The following is a 21,942-nucleotide window of genomic DNA, read 5'->3' on the forward strand; positions in this document are numbered from 1 at the left end:
ATTACGAAGACCAAAAATGTTGCATTTGATCTCTTTTAAATTAACATAATCTGAAGTGTGTGACAATGCTTTTTTATCTTAATTATGCTCGTGTAGTTTAAAGTTCTTTTAATAGGCTCGTTGTCATGCAGCCTGAAGAATTGGAAACTAAATAGCAGTTGCTTTGACTAACAGGTTCATCATTAATTAGCAGGTAGCTGCGTTAACAGGAAGTTTAAATTTGTTGGTTTGCTGCTGTCCTACTTTGGTTGTGTGAGCACGGAGCCTGTAGAGGTGTGACTGTGTGCAATTGTTACGGGCTGCTGGGGATTTTTGTAAGAACCGGCTTGGCTCCAGATGAAAGCTGGAAGCAAGTAGCTTCACACTAGAGAACTGCCTTTCCCTGAGATCTCCACGCAGCCTGCCTCCTTGTGTTTGTTCGGCACAGTGTGGAGGACAGACACGGCGCGCTGCTGCAGCCTGGATGCCCAGCGTTCCCTTAGGTGAGGTTTCCGCTCCAGGCAGAGGTGTTCCCGATGGCACCGTGCCTGCCCTTGCGTGGCCCCGGTAGAATCGCGTTCCCCTGGGCCTCAGGAGCCCAGGGAAGGAGGTCCCGGCACCAGCTGCAGCTCCGTGCCCTCGCCTAGGCCGGCGTGGTGCAGCGGGCCCGGGGGCTGTGCCCGGCCCCGCCGCTGCCTCGCCCCCTTCCCTCAGGCCGGGGGGGTGGGGGGGGGGGGGGGGTGGGGGGCGTGGCTCGCCTGCGCAGTAGCCGCAGCGCTGGGCTGCGCCGTTGGCCTGTTGCCCGGCGCGCATGCGCACCACGCGACCGCTGGGGCCGCTGTGGGCGCAGGCGTGGCTCCGCCCCCCGTTCTCGCGAGAGGCCGGGATTTATTCCTACGTGCTGTGCCGTGCTGCTCATGGCGGCGCTGGAGCGGGGGCGCTGAGCTGTTGGGGTGAGTGCGGCGGGCGGCAGCCCCCGGCGGCTCCCGGCGCCGCGGAGACGGCGCTCGCGCGAGCGAGGGGGTACCGGGGCCTCCGGGGGACGGCGAACGAGGCGGGAGGCGCCTTCGGCCCCGCGCCCTGCCTGCCGCAGCGGGCTCGGCGGGGGGAGGCTGCCCCGCGCCTCCCCTCGGCTGCGCGGAGCGGAGCGACCGCGGGGTGGGGGCGGGGGCGGCCCGCCTGCTCGGCCGCCGCCCGCGGCGACGGGGAGCCGGCGGCCGCGGGCCGCCGGGCCGCGGCGGCGTGCGCACTACGTTTCCCGGCGTCCCGCGGGCGGAGGCCCCGCCGCGGGGGGCCCCGGGGGGCCGGAGTCCCGCCCGGCCGCGGGGGCGGGGCGGCGGCGGCTCCGGAACTCGCTTTCCCGGCGTGCCGCGCGGCCCGCCGCGCCGCGGGGCCTGCCGGGGGCTGCAGGGCGAGAGGCGCCGGCTCGGCCGGGGCGCCGCGGGGGGGGAGACTACGGGTCCCGGCAGGCCCCGGGCGAGGCCTCGGCGCTGGGCCTCCTGGGGACGGGTGGCCGCGGGGGGGGAGGGGGGCGGTGGTGGCCGGCAGCTCCCGGCGTGCCCCGCGCGCGGCCCCGCCCGCCGCAGAGCCGGGCCCCGTCCCTTTGTGTGCGGGGAGCGGCCGCCATCGCCCCCCTTTGTGTGAGGGGAGGGCGGCCCCGGCCCCTCCCTCCCTCCGCGGCGCTCTGCCCCGGCACGGGCGGCGGCCGAGCCCGGCGCGGCCCCTCGCTGGCCCCCGCGCTGCCGCAGCGCCGGGCCGCGGCGATGTGCTGCCCGCTGCCCCTGCTCAGCGCGCCGCTGGCCGGGGCTCCTGGCGCCGCCCCTCGACGGAGCTCGCGGCTCCGGCGGCGCGGCCACCATCTTGGTGTGCGCCTCCTGGGGCTGGCGGTGCCCAGAGGCCGGTGGTGTGGGGCCAGCTCGGTGCTGCTCTCCTCTGGGTTCAAAGCGAGCGCAGGGCCCTTCCCCGAGCCCTGCAGCCCTTAACGAAAACCGATCTCTGTTTTTGCTACCTTTTTTTTTTCTTTTTGTTGACGATACTAAAAGCATTAAAATGGCATTGGATTTTTTTGCCTGTAGCTTTTTTTTTATGTAGAGGTCTTCAGTAATCTAGTAAACATTAGGTAGCTGATATCGCTGCTGTCATATTTTGGTTGGGGTGTTCAGGAGATGATACTCGGTACTTTTATCCGATAATCACCTCAGAAGATGTGCAGTAGCATTATCTCCCAGTGTCATCAAGCAGCTGAGCTGTGAATTCATAATAAAAATGCAAAGTTTTACCTCTGTTAAATTTAATCATACGTAAGAGGTGGTTATTTATAGAAGCCCTTGTATAAGTTCTGTGAAATACATGCTCTCACAGATACATAGCTGGTTTTGTGAAGAAAATGAGAATCAAAGCAGTCTCTTAACATGGCACTCTTTACTGCTAGGCTATATGGATTTCAAGGTACGAACAACTCCGTGTGACTTACTGTCATCTAGCAAAATCTACATCAGAAAGACTCCAAGAACAGGACTAATACAGCTCTGTCTCTTCTTTGCCTTTGCACTAATCTGTTCAGGTGTAAATACACAAATGCAGAGTCCCCTGTGACATAGGGGCTGGTCAGTTGCTCAGGGTGTTTACCGTTTGGAGGAGTATTTATAGCAGCTGAATTAAAAAGCAAAGAACTTGAGCAGATGCACACACCTATTTTCCAATTTTTCCAGTTTTTACTTGACTTAAGCTTGCTTCATCCTTCTGCTTTTTTTTTTTTTTAATGACATAAATGTAGTAAGCAAATTTGTTAATGAGTCAAACCTGCTTTTAAGGGAAAAATATTAATCTTTATTCCATTACCTGGCAAAATTTGTTTTAGTCATCTTTGGGCAGACAGGTGTTTTGATTGTTCTATGAAAACATAGTACATTCCATGTCCCAAAAGTGTGAAATGTAATTTGATCTAATTGGTAGCTCTAGTGGAGCTCTAACAATATTAGTCTAACTAAGTGAGAGAGAAGTGTTTTAATAATAAGATTACATGTTTCTCTGCAGCTTCCATGGTGTGGTGTGTGCCTGCTTCGTTTCTGTTGAACGTGGGGGATGTTTGTTTTATCGTGAAAGAGATTATGGTAAAAGTTGCTTGAATCTTGTAAAGAGGTGTGTGAAAAGTCTAGCGATTCTGTTATTTTTGTATTAGCTGTATGTCTTCTTATTTCATTTTTTTAATATAGTTTAGTCCTTCACTGCAAACCTTTTATGCCAGGTACTTCTTTGTACTTGGAGTTAGATTTCTGCCCTAGTTCAGTTTCACATTTAGTCTCTTGTGTATGTGTAATGGTATGACAAGAAAGCTTAATACAGACCAAAGTTGTTCTGAGTGATGGCTAAAGGAAGATATTTTATGTGGAGGGGAGATCGCTGAACTATAAACTTCTGTGAAAACCAGCTGATGAATTCGCATACATACTTTGTATGCTTTTGAAGGTTCAGAGTGTTTATCTGGAGTGGCTGACTGCAGTCAGCATTCACTGTGGTAAGTGTTAAAATGTCTTTTTTAAGTGGACGGTTCCAGCTTCACAGTTCACTAAAGGAAATTCAAAGCTCATTGTAAAATGAAAAACTGAATTTCTCACTACTGTGGGGAATAGGCTTTGCCCATATTTTTGTTCATTCATTGCGGAGCTTGTGGAATGACTTCAGGAAGAGTTATATGCTCAGGGGATTCATGCTTTTAGATTACTTTGTAACATGCTAGTTTATCCATAGATTCACAGCTGTGTTGCTTCTTGACAGGATTTATGTGCAAAAATCTCCACTCCCCCTGTTTTTTTCTTTATTTACGAAGTAAATAACAAACTCAAATCAAAGCTTGATTTTTTTAATATTATTTTAAAAGTAGTTGTCTTCATAAGCTTTCAGTTTTATGTGGTAGGTGGCAGTCTGTCTAAGCTGCTTTCCTGTGAAAACACAAAGTGGTACTGCAGAACACTAGGAGAGAAGTGTTAACCTAGTCACTGTTGGGGAGAGGCTTCTGTGTTATGTTATCTGTACAAATATTTTCTATATTTCATCAACACTTTGTAAACAGGGTTTTAAGAAGGCCAGAGAACGACTCTGTGGTTATTTTACAAGCTGTGCCGGCATGCATATGGTCTGTGTAGAATAGGCATATAGCATCTGTAGGAATAATTCAGAAGCTTGTTTATTTTCATACAAAGCTAAAGGTGCTTTAAGGGTTTTGCTGGTCCTTGATTTACCTTTCAGAACAAAAATCATCAGGAAATCCTAGTTCATCTCCTTTTTGTATCGTGTGGCTATTTTGAAAGTGTGTGCAAGTTCTTGTTGATGAATTATGGGGCTGCACCCGTATAAAGTTATTGGTAGCAATAATAGGACTACATTGTGTATTAAATGGTGCTGATATTCATCCAAAAAAAAAAAGGGTGCTGTTTTAGTTGTACAAACTGGGATCTTTCCTGGAATGTGTAACTGCATCTGAAGAGTTTAAAATTAGAAATAGCATATCACTGGCTTGGGATAGAGTTTCTTAGGAAACTAAAACTGAAAATGGGAACGCCAAATACATCTGTAAGAGAGCTTTTCCTAGTGTGGATCAAACCTGTAGCATTAAGGTAGAGGATATGTGCCTTTTCATAGGAACAGCTAGGACTGTATAGTTTCTGTTAAAGTTATCCTTAGTGTGTGTCTTTTTTCTCTTTCCAGTATGAAGTGGAACAGAACAGAATTTACCACCTGAAACTGCTGCTTCAAGTTCAGATCAGGAAAAGAATATACCACATCGTAACAACAACTCAAGACCAAAGAAGAGGAAACTTACACTGAAGATACAAGGCTTGATCTGAAACCAGAAGTTTGTGCCTACTCAACAGCTTCAAAAGAGCACGTCCCAACGCTGCTAATAGTCTTTGTTTTCTCCAGTGCTGTATTGAAACTGCCCAGGGCAGCAGCACTTGTATTCTTTATTAGCTCGATAGATCACTTTCTCTTGCGTGCTCTCTCTCTCTGTCAAATAATAGCAGTCTTCATCCTTTGAAACTTCGTGCTGAAACAGAAGAATCGGCTAATACTACTGAAAGTGCAATATTTGAATATCACTGCGAGGTTGGTGCATGTGCTATTTAAAGAGTTACATTCTTTCAAACTTAATTGGAAACAGGTTATTAGCAGAAGGCTATTTTTTGTGTGTTTTTTTAGTAGTTCTGTCACTATGTTGGTTTGGTTATAGTATGATGAATTAATATTACTTGTGTTATAGTTCTATTTAACAGTACTTGTTTTATAACCTTAGAGAGCTGGTTATTAATGTTTCTCTATTCTAGTAAAAGTGTTGTGATTTCAATCCTTTTTTTTCCCCCCAAAGCTACTACTTTCCTCAGTTTGTGTAATCTCTGTTTAGCTTTCTTTCTATCTTACTGCACAGTTGTTTTTTCTTCCTCTATGTACTTGTATTGCTGAGCTATATTCATAGTTCTTACTCCTGCTAATTGACTGATTAGCTGTGTTAAAAGTGGGAGTGAGCTGTTGTGAGTGAACAGCACAGCCAGCTAGTTGTGGTCTAGTATATAACCATTATATTTCAAGTCTGAGCAAGTCTTGTTTGTACATTAATATCTTGTAGGCTATTCCTAGAAGTTTCTTAACAATTCCATGACAGTACTCCTGGTAGATGTTTCTTAGAGAACAGTTTTACGACAATAATTCCCTCTGTTTTTGTTTTTATTTGCTTACCAGAATTGGTGATTGTAGGTTTTTTGTTGCTGTTCTGTGCTCTGTTACAGCATTGAACAGTTGTGGCAATATGACAAGCATCTGGAAAGACTGCTGATATGTTATGCCACGCCTTTCCCTCTACAGCAAATCTTAGTGCCACCCTGAGGAGTATCTCTCTCCTTGAACTTAAGTTGTCAGGCTTTAGTTGATCGAAGCCCCACTACATTGCTTTGTGCTAAAATGATAAATTCTCCTTTAAACCCAGGGTGTTCAGATGGCATCGTGCAATGATGATCTTTGAGCAAGAGATAATAGTATTGTTCTAACACTAAGCTATGCTATTCTGAACATGTTTTTTAGGTAGATTTTTGTTGTTTTCTGTAACTGATGTACCTTTAGTCGTAACCTATTACTTAATGCCTTTGCCATTGTCGCAGGGGATGTATGTGTGTTTGTGTACTCAGCCTGCACTGGAGGTGTGAGAAGACCATTTTATCCATGACTGACAAAAAGCATTTGTCGCACTGATTTGAGCTTTCATAATAGGCAAGGCCATTAACCCATTCTTCTGTGAAAAGGCTTAATGATAAGTCATGTTCCTTTCCCACAGCCATCTTGCAGTACTAATTTAATTTTGAAAACTATTTCAAACTCTAGGGTGGCTTAAGATGAAACACATCAGCTGTTGTCTTCCACTGGGGCATCTTCCTTTCTGTGGAATGTCCTAGGGGTTGCCTTATTCGAAAGATGAGGGTTCATATGTGATGCTGGCAGGGAGTCATGTGCAGCTCTTAGCAGCTTGGTATAGTGCTTTTTTTAATTAGATATTCTGAGAAAATGTGTCCTCTAAACATAATCTACTGCATGAAAAAGGTGCAATTCCTGTGGTCTTTGTCCATTAAACAGTTTAGTCTGGACATAAGGAAAATACTTCTTTGCTGCAAGCAAATAATTACACTGACAGAAGGTTACCCAGAAAGGTCGTGGAACCTAGGTCACTGGAGGTTTTCAAGACTCAGCTAGACACCAGGATGGCTGCCCTCACCTCTTGTTGGCAAGAGGCCTTTGGGGGAGGAAGGTGGACTGGAGTTTCCAACGGTTCTCTACTTGGGTCATGTCTTTGATTCAACGTATTTTCAGATACGTTAGTATTTTACACCTAATTGAGCATGTAATAGTATTTATGCCAGTTATCACAGTTTCAGGATACCCCACAAACCTTGATTCCTCATAATTGTAGAATAGGAATGCAGTATTGATTAAAATTGATTGGGTAACTGCTTGTCTGTTACACTGTGGCTTATCACACCACTCTTAACAGACAGTACTGCATTTTATTTGTCTTGTTCTACAATACCTTACGTAACACAGTGCGTTACTTAACTCCAAAATAGTATGAATGCTGTGGCAATAAAAATTCATCACTAATTTGCTTGCAAAGCAGCTGTTCATGTAGCAGGTACATATTTTATTTGATATTTGTAAACTGCCAGGTTGTAATGTTTCCTTGCGCTGGTGCTATGGTTCCACGTTGAAATAGAATATCATTCTCTTGAGATTTTGACAGTTATGAAGTATCTCTTTTTCTTTTGGAAGCTTTTGTAGACATTTTCACGTCAGAATGACACTCCTGCAAAACAAAATGAGTGAAAGTACCTCTTAAGTTTTGGTATAACATCTTTTTCAAGTGGAGCTTTAAATGACATTGAAACGATAGAATGAAGGTGGAAATGTTCCAGGAAAAATAAAACAGCATGGGTTATTCTTAACAGTTTTACCATTAGCTATTACCAGCATTTTTTTATAACCATGTGGGAACCATGGTTAAAAGCTGACTTCTGCTGAGAAGTTGCTGTGTACAGTGGCATGAGGACTGGTATTTTCCTTTTTCTTTTGGAGGTCAGAACTCCATTCATTCTTATCTCTTGTAGTTGTTCTTAGTTAATTACTTTTTAATTAAGCAAGACTAATATTAAAAAAATCTGCCCAAGAAGTTCACAGCAAATGTTTTTCAGTGCTTTTTGATCACTTTTAAACTGATTGCAAACAACTTAAGCCATGCTATAGCTATATCTTTTTAATACGCTAAGTAACTAGATACTAATATTATGGTAAGAAGCGTGACCATTTTACAGGTTGCTCAGGAGTTATCCATCTCCAGCAAACGTATAGTAGTTTTGAATCTCTTCTGTTCGATACAGCAACAAAGCAGAGAGCAGATATAGTCTGATTCTGTAAAACCCTCTAATACTGTATTCCAAAATACACATTGACTGATGCATGTGTTTTTTTTTTCCTTGAGTGGTGTTTCTGGAATTACAGTATTTGAGGTGTGATACATTTCAACTGATGTAATTGTTAACCTGTAAGTGGAAATGGTTCGCTTTAAAAATGACACCTCTTCTGCACAACAAATCCAGCAAGTTAGTAAAGGACTTCTGAATATTTCAAGGTTGATCCTGTGCCTTGAAAAGAAGACAAGTTTTCATGGATGTAAGTTAATTTAACCATTCATTAAAGCTTTTACTTTTTTAGTTTAATGATGTTTTCAAGTTTTTTCAGTCTCTCCAGCACTTGACTTACTGTACCACAGAAATGTTAGCTCGAGGTTTGATTCTTGATATTTCATAACTGTACAAAATCTTTAAACACTTAAAACCGTTTTTTTAGTATAAAAGACTCAACAGACAAACCGGGGACAGACTATGCATGGATAATGAACCTAGTACTATTGTTTCATAATTTGTGTTTTCTTAATTACATGTTTAATTTGGAAGAGCAGATGTTTTAGGCGTTTTCAGGCTGTCTGATGTGAAATGGTGAATGTAGGAGTGCTTTCTCTGAGATGTACTTAGGAAAGTCATAAGCTTGTTTTGGTCTAAGCAGGCTTTATTTCAGTGTTTTATTTCTGGCTATTTTATGTTGCCTGAGTGAATTTAAGAATTATTGTTTTACAAGAGCTCGACAGTTTTGGAATTCTTACTGTATTTTAAAAATGTTTAGAGTTTGCCTGTTACAGTAAATTCCCCAAGCTGTTGTGTTTCTTATTCTGTTAGGCTTGTATGGAGAGACTTACGTAGCATGTTGGTTTTTTTTTTTCCTGCTATATTTTCTTTTGTACAGATGAGCTTTGATCCAAACCTTCTCCACAACAATGGACACAACGGGTACCCCAATGGTACTTCGGCAGCACTGCGTGAGACTGGGGTTATAGAAAAACTGCTGACCTCTTACGGATTCATTCAGTGTTCAGAACGGCAAGCTAGACTGTTCTTCCACTGTTCACAATATAATGGCAACTTACAGGAGCTCAAAGTAGGAGGTAATTAGGCAGCTTTTTGACCAAGTGAAGACCAGTCTTTACTTGTGGTAGAAAACCTTTTTATCTTGTGGTATTAACAAATGTGTTCTGTTGCTCCTGATGGCCTAAAAAGATGATTGAATTAATCTCACACTCCTGGTGAAAGATCTTTACTACAGCTTGTATTAATACAAATATGGCTGTTCTGGAAAAAGGTGCAGTGTTAAGTCAAAGTTGCATGACTAAGAAACAAGTGCTTAGACTGTGTAAGACTGTGCCCCACTTTTTTTTTTGTAATAATTTGTTTTGAGATTGTGGATTGTTCTGCAGAATGGGTTGGTTGCCACTAATTTATGTGGCAATTAAGGTTATAAACTGTTTAATAACAATGTTATGCAGTCTGAACTCCTTCAGTGTGAGGTCTGCTATATAGTGACCAGGAGGGAAGGGGGGAGGAAGTATTGCTGGGCAAGCCTTTACAGTGGAGTAGTTCTTTAGCAAAAGGAGCAAATAAGCAGAGAAGTAACTGCAAACAGCATATCCTTCCTAGGTAACAAAAGTACCAGAGTTTTATTTTGTTGTGTTGAGGTACAAGCAGTGAACTATCAGATGTAACCGCTAGGGATTAAAAAAAAACCTCTATGATACCATTACTGTGTTTGATTGTTTTGTAGATGATGTTGAATTTGAGGTGTCTTCTGATCGCCGAACTGGAAAACCCATTGCTGTTAAATTGGTGAAGATCAAACCAGAAATATTACCTGAAGAGCGAATAAATGGACAAGTTAGTGCCTGTGATAAATGTCTATTTTCAATTCACACAATTTCCATCCTTTACTTCAGGAATGACAGATTCATTTAGTGTGCACATTAACTGCATGCAGTATTCAGTTATACTGAAATCTATTTTTGTTATTCTGGTAGCAATTCAGAGGTTTGGTATGACCTGTTGCTTTGCTCCAAACAGTTCTTCAAGTCAACAGGTGTTCTATAAGGTTGAAACATTACAGCAAGGCATTCCCTGTTGACTTAAAACTAGAAGTGCATCCTTGAATGTATAATAGAGGGTACTGAGATTCATTCTGTTTTCAACAATGCTGCTCCTGAAATGACTAGCAATGGATTATTTTTTTTTTTTTGACTGGTAGGTTGTGTGTGCTGTTCCTCACAATTTAGAGAGTAAATCTCCAGCTGCCCCGGGTCAGAGTCCAACAGGGAGTGTATGCTACGAACGTAATGGGGTAAAGCTTATGTATTTTATTTGAACTCTTGACTGATCCGTCACTGTGGTCTATGAGCAAAAAATCTGACACAATGGAAATAATTGATAGTCCTAAGAACTGTAGTTCTTAGAAGGGGGGAAAAAAAAAAAGCATACTTTGGTAATCGCTACAAGTGGATACATTAATTGTACAGCTTGCTTGCCCACCTGTTTCTGTGGAGAATTTAATATAGAACCAAATAGTTTAGTTGTTTTTCAGTTTTAAAACTGAACAAAGCTTGATTATGTAACATTCATGTATTCTTAGTTTGAACTTTGACAGTTTAGAAATTGACATTTAAAGATAGCCATATACATACCTTTCAATTTAAGTTGCTCGTTATGGACTTATCAAAACAACACTGAAAGAAAGTATGTTTTTGCATGCAGTGTTTGATCATTTTCAATTTTCTCACTAAATTAATTTCTTCAATACCAGTTACTGTCACTAAAAAAGTGTTAATCATTCTTTGAATTGACTATTTTGCAAGTAGAGTAATATTAGTCAATGTTAATTTACAGGAAGTGTTTTACCTGACTTACACCCCGGAGGACGTTGAAGGAAATATTCAGCTGGAAACAGGAGATAAAATAAACTTTGTAATTGATACAAATAAACAGTAAGTTGGTATTACAATTCTGATCTCATACTTCTCTTTTAGTAGTCAGGCAGTACCTCATGCCTGTTCTAAGAGCTGAAATGACATTATGAAATAAGATTTTTTCTCCAGTTTAAATGTTTCAGGTTTATTATGTCTACTTCTTCCCTCTAGTACTGGTGCTGTAAGTGCTCGTAACATTATGCTATTAAAAAAGAAACAAGCCCGCTGTCAAGGAGTAGTCTGTGCCATGAAAGTAAGTGATGCTTTAGCTTCAAAATATTACTTGAAGATTAAATGCTTCTCTGAAAAGTGGTAGTCTAAGTAAATTCAGTGCATTAAGAGCTATTAAGAGTTTGGAGGTGTGAAGGTCAACTGGGTAAAATGATTTAAATATCTAATCTTTGATACTAATAACCTCCTTGAAAACAAAGGAACTCCTGTTTGTTTCCCTTAATATATTTGTTGTGGTAGTCTAAGCTGTATGCGCTAATAAGATTGCTGTACTGGGATGGCATAATCTTTTATTGTGTTTGCTAGAACTTGTAAGATGGTGTATTGATAAGAGATTTTGGCAATTTATTAAACACTTTGTTCTGTTCTTAGGAAGCCTTTGGATTTATTGAGAGGGGTGATGTCGTGAAGGAGATATTTTTTCACTATAGTGAATTTAAAGGTGACCTAGAAGCCTTACAGCCTGGTGATGATGTGGAGTTTACAATCAAAGACAGAAATGTAAGACGAAATCCAGTAAAAACTGAAGATGAGATCCTAGGGTGCAACTGGACATCTTTCTGTTTTTTCAAATTCGCTTGTAAAAAGAAGGGGGAGGGGAGGAAGTTCATAGGAAAATAATCTGTTGCCTTACCACTTCAGTATGGATATTTAACTGACTTTGTGCTTTTAGGGTAAAGAAGTTGCAACAGATGTAAGACTGCTGCCTCAAGGAACTGTTATTTTTGAAGATATCAGCATTGAACACTTTGAAGGAACTGTAACCAAAGTAATTCCAAAAGTACCCAGCAAAAATCAGGTGCATTTCAGTATTTAAGTTTTTGAAATAATGTATTGGATTTCAGTCAGAGAAAGCTCCCCTTTTTCTGTAACAGTCTACTATGTAAGCATCCTGTCAGAGTAGAAGACTGCTTAACTTGTAAAAACCATTGACAGCAGTCACAGTAAGAAATTTTTCTAAAGTTTGTAAGGACCAGGGATTAGGGTAATAGATGATAGTGTACCTTGTGCAGTGTGTGTTGTCTTTTAATCTTTCAAATACTTCCAACTGAAAAATGGGGACATTCATTTTTTTCCTAAGGATGTATCTTAAAGGCAAAAGCATAGTGAAAAGGGAAGAAAATACGGTTTATGGATTCCTGTGATCAGTTAATGGATTGTTTTTTTTTTTTTTTTTGACAGAGATGACTTGACCTTTAATGTTTGGCTTTTAGGGAAGGGTGTACATGAAACCACTTCTCTTAAGTGTTTAGGCCAGTCTGCATTGTTGTTTTGGGTTTGTTTTGTGGATGTTTTTTTTGTGCATGTTTGTGCGGAGCAGGTGTTCTTGAACACTTAACAGGAAGGCCTCTTGGAAGTGTGGTAAGTATGGTTACAAACTTAATTCTCAAAATTGATTCTTAATTTATTTGGCAATATGTTTAGTACTTCAAAAAATCAAAATTGTATTTTGGTGTGCACAGTAAAATTGTAAATTAGAAATGTTATAAATGAAGCCTTCTGGATAGAATCAAGCAGGCATTTGGTGTTGTCTAGTACATCTGTTAGTATTAGTGTTTTTGCAAACTATGCTGTTTGCAGTGAAGCTGAATTCTGTGGAACTGCTGATTTCATAGGTAAGAGAGGAACTAAATTAAATTCTAGTAATGCCACTGTAATCTTAGGAGCAGTCATTCAGACGTGGTGCCTTCCAGCCTCAAATGTGGAAATGAAACTGTGCTGCTTAACAAGTGTTTTCCCAAGTGCTTATGTAAAGTTTTGAATGCTGAGCTTTGTAGGCGAACTAAACTTTTGTGTTGCATTTTTCTGTCCACTAGAATGATCCGTTACCTGGCCGCATCAAAGTTGACTTTGTGATTCCTAAAGAACTTCCATTTGGAGACAAAGATACAAAATCCAAGGTGACTTTGCTGGAAAGTGACCACGTTCGATTCAATATTTCAACAGACAGACGTGACAAACTGGAACGAGCCACCAATATAGAGGTTCTCCCAAATACTTTCCAGTTTACTAATGAAACTAGGGAAATGGCAAGTATCTATTTTTAAGCCTCTATTTCTTGAGGGGAAGCAATGAAGGTGAAAACTGGGGTGGTTGTCTCAATAACGTAACGTGAAAACCGCTAATGTCTTTCGTTGTCTTTTCTGAAGTCAAATCCTCAGAGGTACTCTTCCAAGACTGTGCTTAAATAGTAGAAAATCCAGAATTAATGCTGTACACTTCTCCTTTACGAAAATAAAAAGTTAACTACTCAGTAAATGAAATTTTATAATAAAAGTAAAGGTTAATTGGCCTTCTTGGAGTGGATTGCTAGCTGGTTATAGCAGACACATCAGTAACCCAGTCTTGAACAATTAAAAACTTTGATGGTCTGAGTCTAAGTAGGTAATTTATGTTCCTTAGGAAAACTGGAAGACTTTGAGGATTCTCTGGTACAGGCAGTGAAAAGTCTTAAGAATCAGGGGAGATACGGTGTTCAGCTTCTGAATTTTGGTGTTAATGTTCTTTGTGCAATCTCTACCTGAGATTCAGGCAGAAGGATGCTAAAGAGCTAAGTTCTGTCATATGCAGAGCAGCTCTTGATGGGTGACAGACTAAGTTAGATGTGCAGGTCAGTATTAAAGAATATCTCATTCCTGTAAAAAGTGCTGGAAAAAAACTAACCTGTGTGTGGATAGTAGTAATATCAGGTTCTTTGACTGTAGTCTTTGCTATTGGCTTAAACTCATCTTTTCTGCTTCACTTTCTACTTCATATGAATAAGAGAGTGAGCTGAGGAATCTAGGTAAGTGGGGTTTGCTTGAATTTCAGGTTGGCTGTAACCATTAGCAGTACAGTTCGCAGAGAAGTGCATATACTAAGTGTCTTTGTAGGATTGGAGCTTTACATTCAGATTATTATGTACTCCGCAGTTTTATCTTATTACAGACAAATGTTATGTACTTGTAGTAAAACTAATTGTCCCTTTGGTTATTTTCAGGGTGTGATTGCAGCAATGAGAGATGGCTTTGGCTTCATTAAATGTGTTGACAGGGATGCTCGTATGTTCTTTCACTTCAGTGAAATTATGGATGGAAACCAACTCCATATTTCTGATGAAGTAGAGTTTACTGTGGTTCCTGTGAGTGGTACAATTTCTTTGAAAACTAAGATTTCACAGAAGTATTAACATGCAGCCTGTCTAAGATCTTATTGATCTTGTTTTTCAGGATATGCTGTCTGCCCAAAGAAATCATGCTATTAGGATTAAAAAACTTCCGAAGGGCACGGTTTCTTTCCACACCCAGTCAGATCACCGTTTTGTGGGCACTATAGACAAAGAAGCCACTCCAGCTAAAGCCACTAGCCCAAATAAAGGCAAAGAGAAGGTAGTATGCAAGAAGCAGCAGCTGTGCTGTGTTTCTGGCTTTGCAGACTGAGGCTGCTTCTTTTAAATCTGTAACTGAACATTCTGAAGCACTGGTTATCCTACATAAATATGGACTGCATTGAATTGCTAATGACAGCACTCAATGAAAACCAGTTTCTGTGAAATGAGATACTAAAAGCACGCTTAATGATGCTGCAGTTGAGGGTAATTTACAAGAACTTGATGAGAAGATCCTTTCTCTACCTCATGCTGCAGAAGATGCTAGAATTGGTTGAAATTAAGGTTCTAGGGCTGGAGAACTGTCTCTTGTTTTTGTTCTGCTGCTTCAAACTATGATAGAATAATTAAACTTTCCATAAATACTTCATAGGAATAGTATCTTCAGAGAAAAAAAAAAGTAAATTCTGGCTCTTACTAGACAGGGTTATGTCATTTGAAGCCTGTGTTTTTTGATCTTCTTATTCAGAGTTCATTGTTCTGTATTTCTCACCGGTTGCTGCAATACAAATGCAGCTCAACTGAGCAGTGCTTAAATTATACGTAGTAAGCTTGTTTGATAACAAATAAGACACTAATTGCTGAATCCTGATGTCTTGTCTTTAGGAAGCTGAGGATGGAATAATTGTTTATGATGACTGTGGAGTAAAACTGACCATTCCTTACCAGGCCAAGGACGTGGAAGGATCTGCTAATCCCCAGATTGGAGATAAGGCAATATAACTAAGTATACCATTGGGGAATACTTCTTTTGTGCACTTTTAAGATGAGAGCTTCTCTTTGCCTTGTTGCTGAATTTGTCGTCTTCCTTAAATGAAGGACAAGGCACCCAAAGAGTCACCTATTTCTTTTATTCTGGCCTGGGTTTGAGTGGCTTAATCTTCTCTATGGCTAAGAAAGTATATTCTAAAACCTGGTGACACATATATAAAAATACTGTCTTGCTATGTAAATTATACATTTTATAAGTAAAGAATTCTTAGCCTTGCTTATAAAGACACTGACTCCACTTGTGAATAATCAAGAGGAGGTTACCATAAAGACAACACGATGGATGTTGAAAAAGCAGGATGTTTCCTTAGCAGCAAAATGGCCAGGGAAATAGTGGCTGGGGAAAAAGTTGATAAATCTGGAAGAGCAGCCTGAAAGCTTAATGTGCAGGAGCATTGCAGAAAGGCAATGATTACTGCTTTTAAAATTATAAAAGGAGTGAGCCAAATTACGTACGTGCTCACTGTGGGCCACTGGTGATGCGTGGTGCAAAGAGGCAAACCATATAAAGGTAAGAAACTTTGTATTTAGTAGGCAAAAGAAGGATAGTAGTAGGGGCTTGCTCGCCTTTCTAGGTGTTACGCTGTGACTCTGCCCTTCTCTGGAACGTAATAAATGTCAGTGACTGACAGATGTTTCTGGGAGAATAGTGGCTAGAAGATGGCTTTCCTGCAGAACCTAGATGTTGATTCCAGCTACACAGCCTTGAAATGAGTTGTTCGGGTTGTTGTAGGGTATTTTTATTGCTTTTGTTGTTAATGGTTTTTGTCTGTAGTATTGATACGTACCTCTTAAACAGGTTGAGTTCAGTGTTTGTGAAGTGAAGAGAACTGGTCTGCAAACAGCTGTTTCTGTCAGAATGCTTGGACGCAATTATAGTTCCAAGAGGCTTTTGGGATATGTGGCAGCCCTGAAAGATAACTTTGGATTTATTGAAACAGCTAATCATGATAAGGAGATCTTCTTCCACTACAGGTGAATGACAATCCTTTTTGTACAAATGACTGTTTAACCCTTTTGGACCTCATATGGTTATATGCTTAGATTTCTCAAGTTCTATTGATTATCTCTGCTGGACTGGTTCAGGCTTTTCTGTTAGTCGATGTTCTTTGTGATCTAGGCCTCTGAATACCAGGCCAAGAAATACAGTTACTGAATTGTGTATTTGAAAAGTTTTGCTTTCTTGAATGAGTATTTCTTGAAAATGTGAGATACTGAGTCAATTAAATGGATTCTAATCAACCGATGTAAATGTTGGATGAGCATCACTCTTGTCATGTGACTAAAGGAAAATTGCATATAATTCTATTCCTGTAGTGAGTACTGTGGTGATATTGATAGCCTGGAACTTGGAGACACAGTTGAATACAGTTTGTCAAAAGGCAAAGGAAACAAAGTCAGTGCAGAAAAGGTGAACAAAACACATGCAGGTAAGACTCTACCTGGTAATTTCTGCTTAAAAGGTCCTTGAGAGGTGCTGATAGTTCAAGTTTGCAATTCTATGAGGAGAAACCTAGTGGCAAAATCAGCCAAATTAGTAATTCTAGTTGTGCTGTTCCTCACAGAAAAATTGCAGGTGTGGGTATTAAGGATTTTGGGGCGCAAAATGCTTGCTTCACTAATATTGACTGATTAAAGGGAGCTGGGAATGCAATGGTAGGAGAAGTAAAATCCTTCAGTGTGCTTTTTCAGGTTCTGTGGTCTCTAGTTTCATGAGAAGCTAATATCCTTCAATTTATGCTCTTGAACTGTCAGCATGGACTTGATTAGAAAGGCTATCGCTACATATTGCTGAATTAGAGCTGTTCTGGTTTTACTGGGCGATCGTGCACTGTTGTAGGCTTGTTCCAATGCAAACTATAGGCTTGTGGTCAATATGAATCAGTCACTTTTTATTTTTAAGAAGTATGCCTAGAACCATCCTGATTCTTGTACTGTCTGTTTATTTTCAGTGAATGGTATCACTGAAGAAGCTGATCCAACTGTTTACTCTGGTAAAGTAATTCGTCCTTTGCGGAGTGTAGATCCCACACAAACTGAATACCAGGGCATGATTGAAGTCATGGAAGATGGTAAGACTTACTGTTTTTACCTGAGGCTTGCTTTAAGTATAGTAAACATAGTCCTTCAGATAAGGGAAATTATAAGTATTTTCTTCACAGATGCACATGAAATGTAGGAATTTAATAAATTACATGTAGATAGAAGTGTTGAGGATTATACTAAGATGACAGTAAAAGTACTATTTCTAATTCTAGAAATAAGTTCTAAATGCCCTCAGGTAGGAAAAAAGACTCTTAATTATGTCGTGTATGTTTTCTTCCTCAAGGTGAGATGAAAGGGGAGTTCTATCCATTTGGAATTGTTGGAATGGCAAACAAAGGTGACTGTCTGCAAAAGGGAGAGACAGTTAAGTTCCAGCTGTGTGTGCTTGGCCAAAATGGGCAGACAATGGCTGTCAACATCACACCATTCCGCAGAGCCACAGTGGAATGTGTGAAAGATCAGGTGAGCGAATACTGCTCTGAAGGCAAGATGCACGTGTTTGAGTTGGCATACAGCAGATGAAAACCTGCTTCAGCACTTGAACGCAGGAAGTTTGTTGTACACAAATGGATTGCTTTATACTGTGTTCTAGGGACCTGGGCTTATAAAACCCAGTTACTGATTTGTGCAGTGTGTAACATGGCTTTAGTAATGGTGAACTAGTACTTCATTTGGTGCTGATACTTCAGTGCTAGTGAGCAGCAGTTCCTACTGTGGTCGATTCTGAGGAGCTACTCTGTCCTGTTCATTGAGATGTCCTAGAAACTGATCTGATTAGTTTCTGCTGAACAAGGCATTAAAAAGTGTTTGTGGTTTTTTTTTTTGTTTAAAAAAAAACCCTAATCTGCTTCTAGAAGAAGCCTTTTCACAGCATTAAGCAGTTGATGATTGTGGTCTACCCTGAAATGTGAAGTTTAACCTTTGTCCTAGGTATTTGCATCTCAGAATAGTTAGAGAATTAAGTGTTGTGAATGCTGTCCATTTCTATAGTTATTCTGCAGCATTAAACTCTAGTTACTTATGGAGAGGCCAGATGGGTTTTGCTGGATATTGCTTTATCATAGAATATCGTGAGATGGAAGGCACCCACAAGGGCCATCAAGTCCAACTCCTGGCTCCGTACAGGACCACCCAAAAAAAAAAACCAAACTTTTTTTTGTCTCTCACTGGTATAAAAAAAAAAAGGTTTCTACTATGTAGTTTTGAAGGTGGTGTCATAGAAAAGAATACGCAGCAATATGTTTTTTTTTTTTTCTCAATTTAATACAAATGCCAGGACTTGGGCACTTTTCAGAACTTGGTTATAGGCTTTGGGGTTTAAATGTACCTTTAGAAACGCCAGAGGAGAGTGGCTAGACTTCCAGAAGTACAGAGTTCCGTTCAATGTAGAAGTTGAATTTTCACTTCCATTAGGCTCTTCAGAGTCCTGTGTTTTGTTTTGTTTTTTTTTTTTTCATATAAGTTGTTAAATTGCAATAATGTGTGTTATTGCATCTGTTTGGATCAAGGGGAAAGAAATAACCATATGATGTGTTGGTTTTCAGTTTGGTTTCATTAACTATGAAGTGGGTGACAGCAAAAAGCTCTTCTTCCATGTCAAAGAAGTTCAGGATGGTGTGGAACTGCAGGCTGGGGATGAAGTGGAGTTCTCAGTAATCCTGAACCAGCGCACAGGGAAATGCAGTGCCTGTAATGTGTGGCGTGTCTGGTAAGGATTTAAAATTACTGTTTTAATCTAGCAGACGGCTTGCATCAGTAGTAGAGTGCATGCTACTTCTAAACTGAGCTAGCTGTTCCTAGAACTGGAGCTCTGAATTTCAGCTGGCTTCAGTGGGAGCCTCTCATCTGAGAAATACCAGCACTTGTAAGACATGCAGTGCTTTGCAGCGTCAGAATTCAGCTTTACTTAATTGCAGATAGCTTGTTCTGCTTTTATTCTCTTCTTCAGAAGCTCCCCCATAGCAAGGACTTGGACACAGTCTTCTATGCAGAAATTAATGAATGATAAGAAAACGGATGGAATTCTTTATGAAGTTCCTGAACTATAACAATTTATGCTTTATGCATAGCACTTCCACCTGCTCCCCAAGGAGCAGGTGTCTTTCACTTCTAAATAGGAGAAACAAAAAAAAAAACATTGATAGTCTTTTTTGACTAGGAGATAGGGGGATCATTTCTGGGGGATATAGGTGTTTGATTTTTTTTTTTTTTTGCTTTTGAACGACTTCTAAATTGTACCATCTTACTTTAAATGTACATTTTGCTTATGCTTGAGAAATCTTCCTGTTGCCATGGAAGTGATAATATTTAATTTTTCTTTTCAAAGTCTGTTCTCATTGTCTTCAGAGATAACTGTATCCTGCTACTGTGTGCTGGCAACTCACAAGCCTTTTATTGGTGTAGCAACGGAAAAGTAGGGAATACTGTCATGCATGCATTAATAGTAACTACATCACCCTTACAGGAGAAATACCCCTTTTGAGAATGAAAATACTGTTTTGATCTACTGCTGTTGCAGTCTAGTGGTTAAAGTAATGGTTTTGAGGCAGACATCTGTGGTGTCATCCAGAAGGTCTGCTTTCAAACAAGACAGGTTATGCTAATGACTTAATAGGGAAAGTGATTGAATTTAGTAGCTTACACCACCTCTGGGAATTCATCAGTACTCTGTGTGGTTGACTTTGTTACAGTGAAGGCGCTAAGGCTGTTGCTGCTCCACGACCTGATAGACTTGTTAATCGTTTAAAGAGCATTAATCTGGATGATGCCAATGCTCCTCGTCTAACAGTTCTTCGTCAGCCCAGGGGACCGGATAACTCAAAGGTAAGTGAAATATAAAGCTGGCTTGCAGGATAACTTCAGTTTATGTTTTAACTTGGATAACATTGTCTCTGCTACTGGAAGTCTAAACTGTTTGAAATGTGGTGTCCACTTTAATTCCATAACAAACGAGTCTCCTGCTGTGTGAGATTAGCCTGTTTTGGTCAGAAGTTGGGGACACTATACTCTCTGTTGATAATGTATGCTGTGGTTTCAGAAGAGCACGTGAAGTCTTCTCAACGCTTTATTCCTTCTGTAAATCAAGTCTCTGGAATCTATGAAGTATCTAGGGCTTATGAGGGTTCTGGTTTTAATTTGTAAGGAGTAACCCCCACAACCCTGTTTTGTTACTATCTCTGTTTCTGAAGAGAAATGTGGTGAATTAGAAATGTTCTAATGCTTTACGTGGTTGGAACAAAACAAGTTTGCTGTAAAGCATGGTGCTGGACCTTAAAAAGCTTTTGTTTTTTCTTGCAGGGATTTGGTGCAGAGAGAAAGATCCGTCAAGCTGGTGTTATAGACTGATCAACAAAGCCAATACCTGAAGTACGACTGAGTGGTGGGGGCTGGTGAAGGGTACTGAATATCTCCCTATTCATCCCTTCCAAATTTTAAGAAGCTATTACACCAGTTTTAACACCTTCTCATGTTATGTTTAAAATAAATTTATGAAACCATTTTAAAATTATGCACAGTTGCATTCTGGAGAACTTAAGGTGGCGCCTTATAGTATCACATTTTAGAAGCTTGTTTTGAATGGTGCATTTAACGCAACTGGTAACTGCAAATCTACATTGCCTATGTGAGTAAACATTATAGACAGCTCTACTCTGGTAGACCTTATGGAATTCTGCACTACAGTTATCTATGCTTTCTTTGTTATTTTGGCCAAGATATTTTACTATGCCTTAGTACTCGATTGCATTGTATCTTTCCTTCCAAGTGGAAGTGGAAGGCTCACTTCTGCTCACTCTGCTCAAATTCTGAGGACCATATGAGGGTGGAATAAGTTCAACTTTATGGAAAATCTGTATGAGTATTCAGATAACTTAAGTTGATGGCCAGATGTTACCATGTTTTCATATTTCATTTAACTTGAGTCCTTTAGACAGCAAAGTTGTGTTAGAGCTCAGTGAAAGTCTCTTTCTGGGATAGACTTATTTTTGTAGTGTTCTGAAACACATGCAGTGCAGAATTTCATAAGGCTGAGGTGTGCCATCAGTGTGGTAATTTAAATATATTTAAAACAATGCACAAATTTGCTGCTGCTTAGAACACTGCAGCTTCTAAACCCAGTTTCTTTTACTGATTTAAATTTACAAAGAAAGAAGTTGTGCCTGAAGTGAATACTTTTTTTTTCTTCTTTGCAGCCGGCACCCAGTGTACTGTAAAAGAATAAATACTTAGGCTTTCCATAGCTGTATTGAGACTTTCATCAAGGTGAAATAGTTGATGTCTGTGTGCTTCCCCCCGCCCCCCCGCCCCTTCCCCTGTTTCCCCAGTCACACTTTATCAAGCAAGAAAACTGAATGATTGGTCTAAGTATTACTTTACCAAAAAGATCAGGAGTTACTTTCTTTGAATAGAGGGCAGTACTGTGTTGTTTTTTTTTTGTTTGTTTTTTTTTTGTTTGTTTGTTTTTTCATGTTACCTCTATTCTCAATTTAGGGTTTTCTTCTCTGGGAGATGCATTATCTTTGTAAAACAAACATTGCTTTCTCCAATTTTTTTTTTCTGTTAATGGCAAAGAATGGAAATAGAATAAAGTTTTACTGATTTTGAGACAAGCCTCCCGCCTCGCCCCTCTCTGTCCCGGCGCGGGCCGTGCCCCCCCGGGCTGCCCGCCGGC

General features: G+C 40.6%; 1 protein-coding gene across 6 annotated transcripts; it reads left to right on the forward strand.

Moving 5' to 3' along the window:
- Window positions 1-790: 790 nt before the first annotated feature.
- CSDE1 (cold shock domain containing E1) lies at window positions 791-21,880 on the forward strand. Of its 6 annotated transcripts, XM_050715408.1 has the most exons (21): window positions 834-932; window positions 4,687-5,085; window positions 8,818-9,016; window positions 9,670-9,779; window positions 10,144-10,236; window positions 10,779-10,876; window positions 11,030-11,111; window positions 11,462-11,590; window positions 11,763-11,888; window positions 12,907-13,119; window positions 14,070-14,210; window positions 14,299-14,457; window positions 15,063-15,170; window positions 16,027-16,202; window positions 16,545-16,657; window positions 17,180-17,299; window positions 17,557-17,735; window positions 18,818-18,981; window positions 19,964-20,096; window positions 20,571-20,639; window positions 21,464-21,880. In XM_050715408.1, exons 3-20 carry the CDS (start codon window positions 8,818-8,820, stop codon window positions 20,616-20,618), a joined length of 2,391 nt encoding a protein of 796 aa, XP_050571365.1. In that variant the 5' UTR covers window positions 834-932; window positions 4,687-5,085; the 3' UTR covers window positions 20,619-20,639; window positions 21,464-21,880. The 6 variants fall into 6 exon arrangements, with proteins under 6 accessions (XP_035417530.1, XP_050571367.1, XP_050571365.1 ...); XM_035561637.1 differs by having other exon boundaries at window positions 791-932; window positions 20,571-21,880; XM_050715409.1 differs by lacking the exon at window positions 10,144-10,236 and having other exon boundaries at window positions 847-932.
- The last annotated feature ends 62 nt before the right edge of the window (window positions 21,881-21,942 follow it).

This window comes from Cygnus atratus, chromosome 24, assembly GCF_013377495.2.
Source record: "Cygnus atratus isolate AKBS03 ecotype Queensland, Australia chromosome 24, CAtr_DNAZoo_HiC_assembly, whole genome shotgun sequence".
NCBI lineage: Eukaryota > Metazoa > Chordata > Aves > Anseriformes > Anatidae > Cygnus > Cygnus atratus.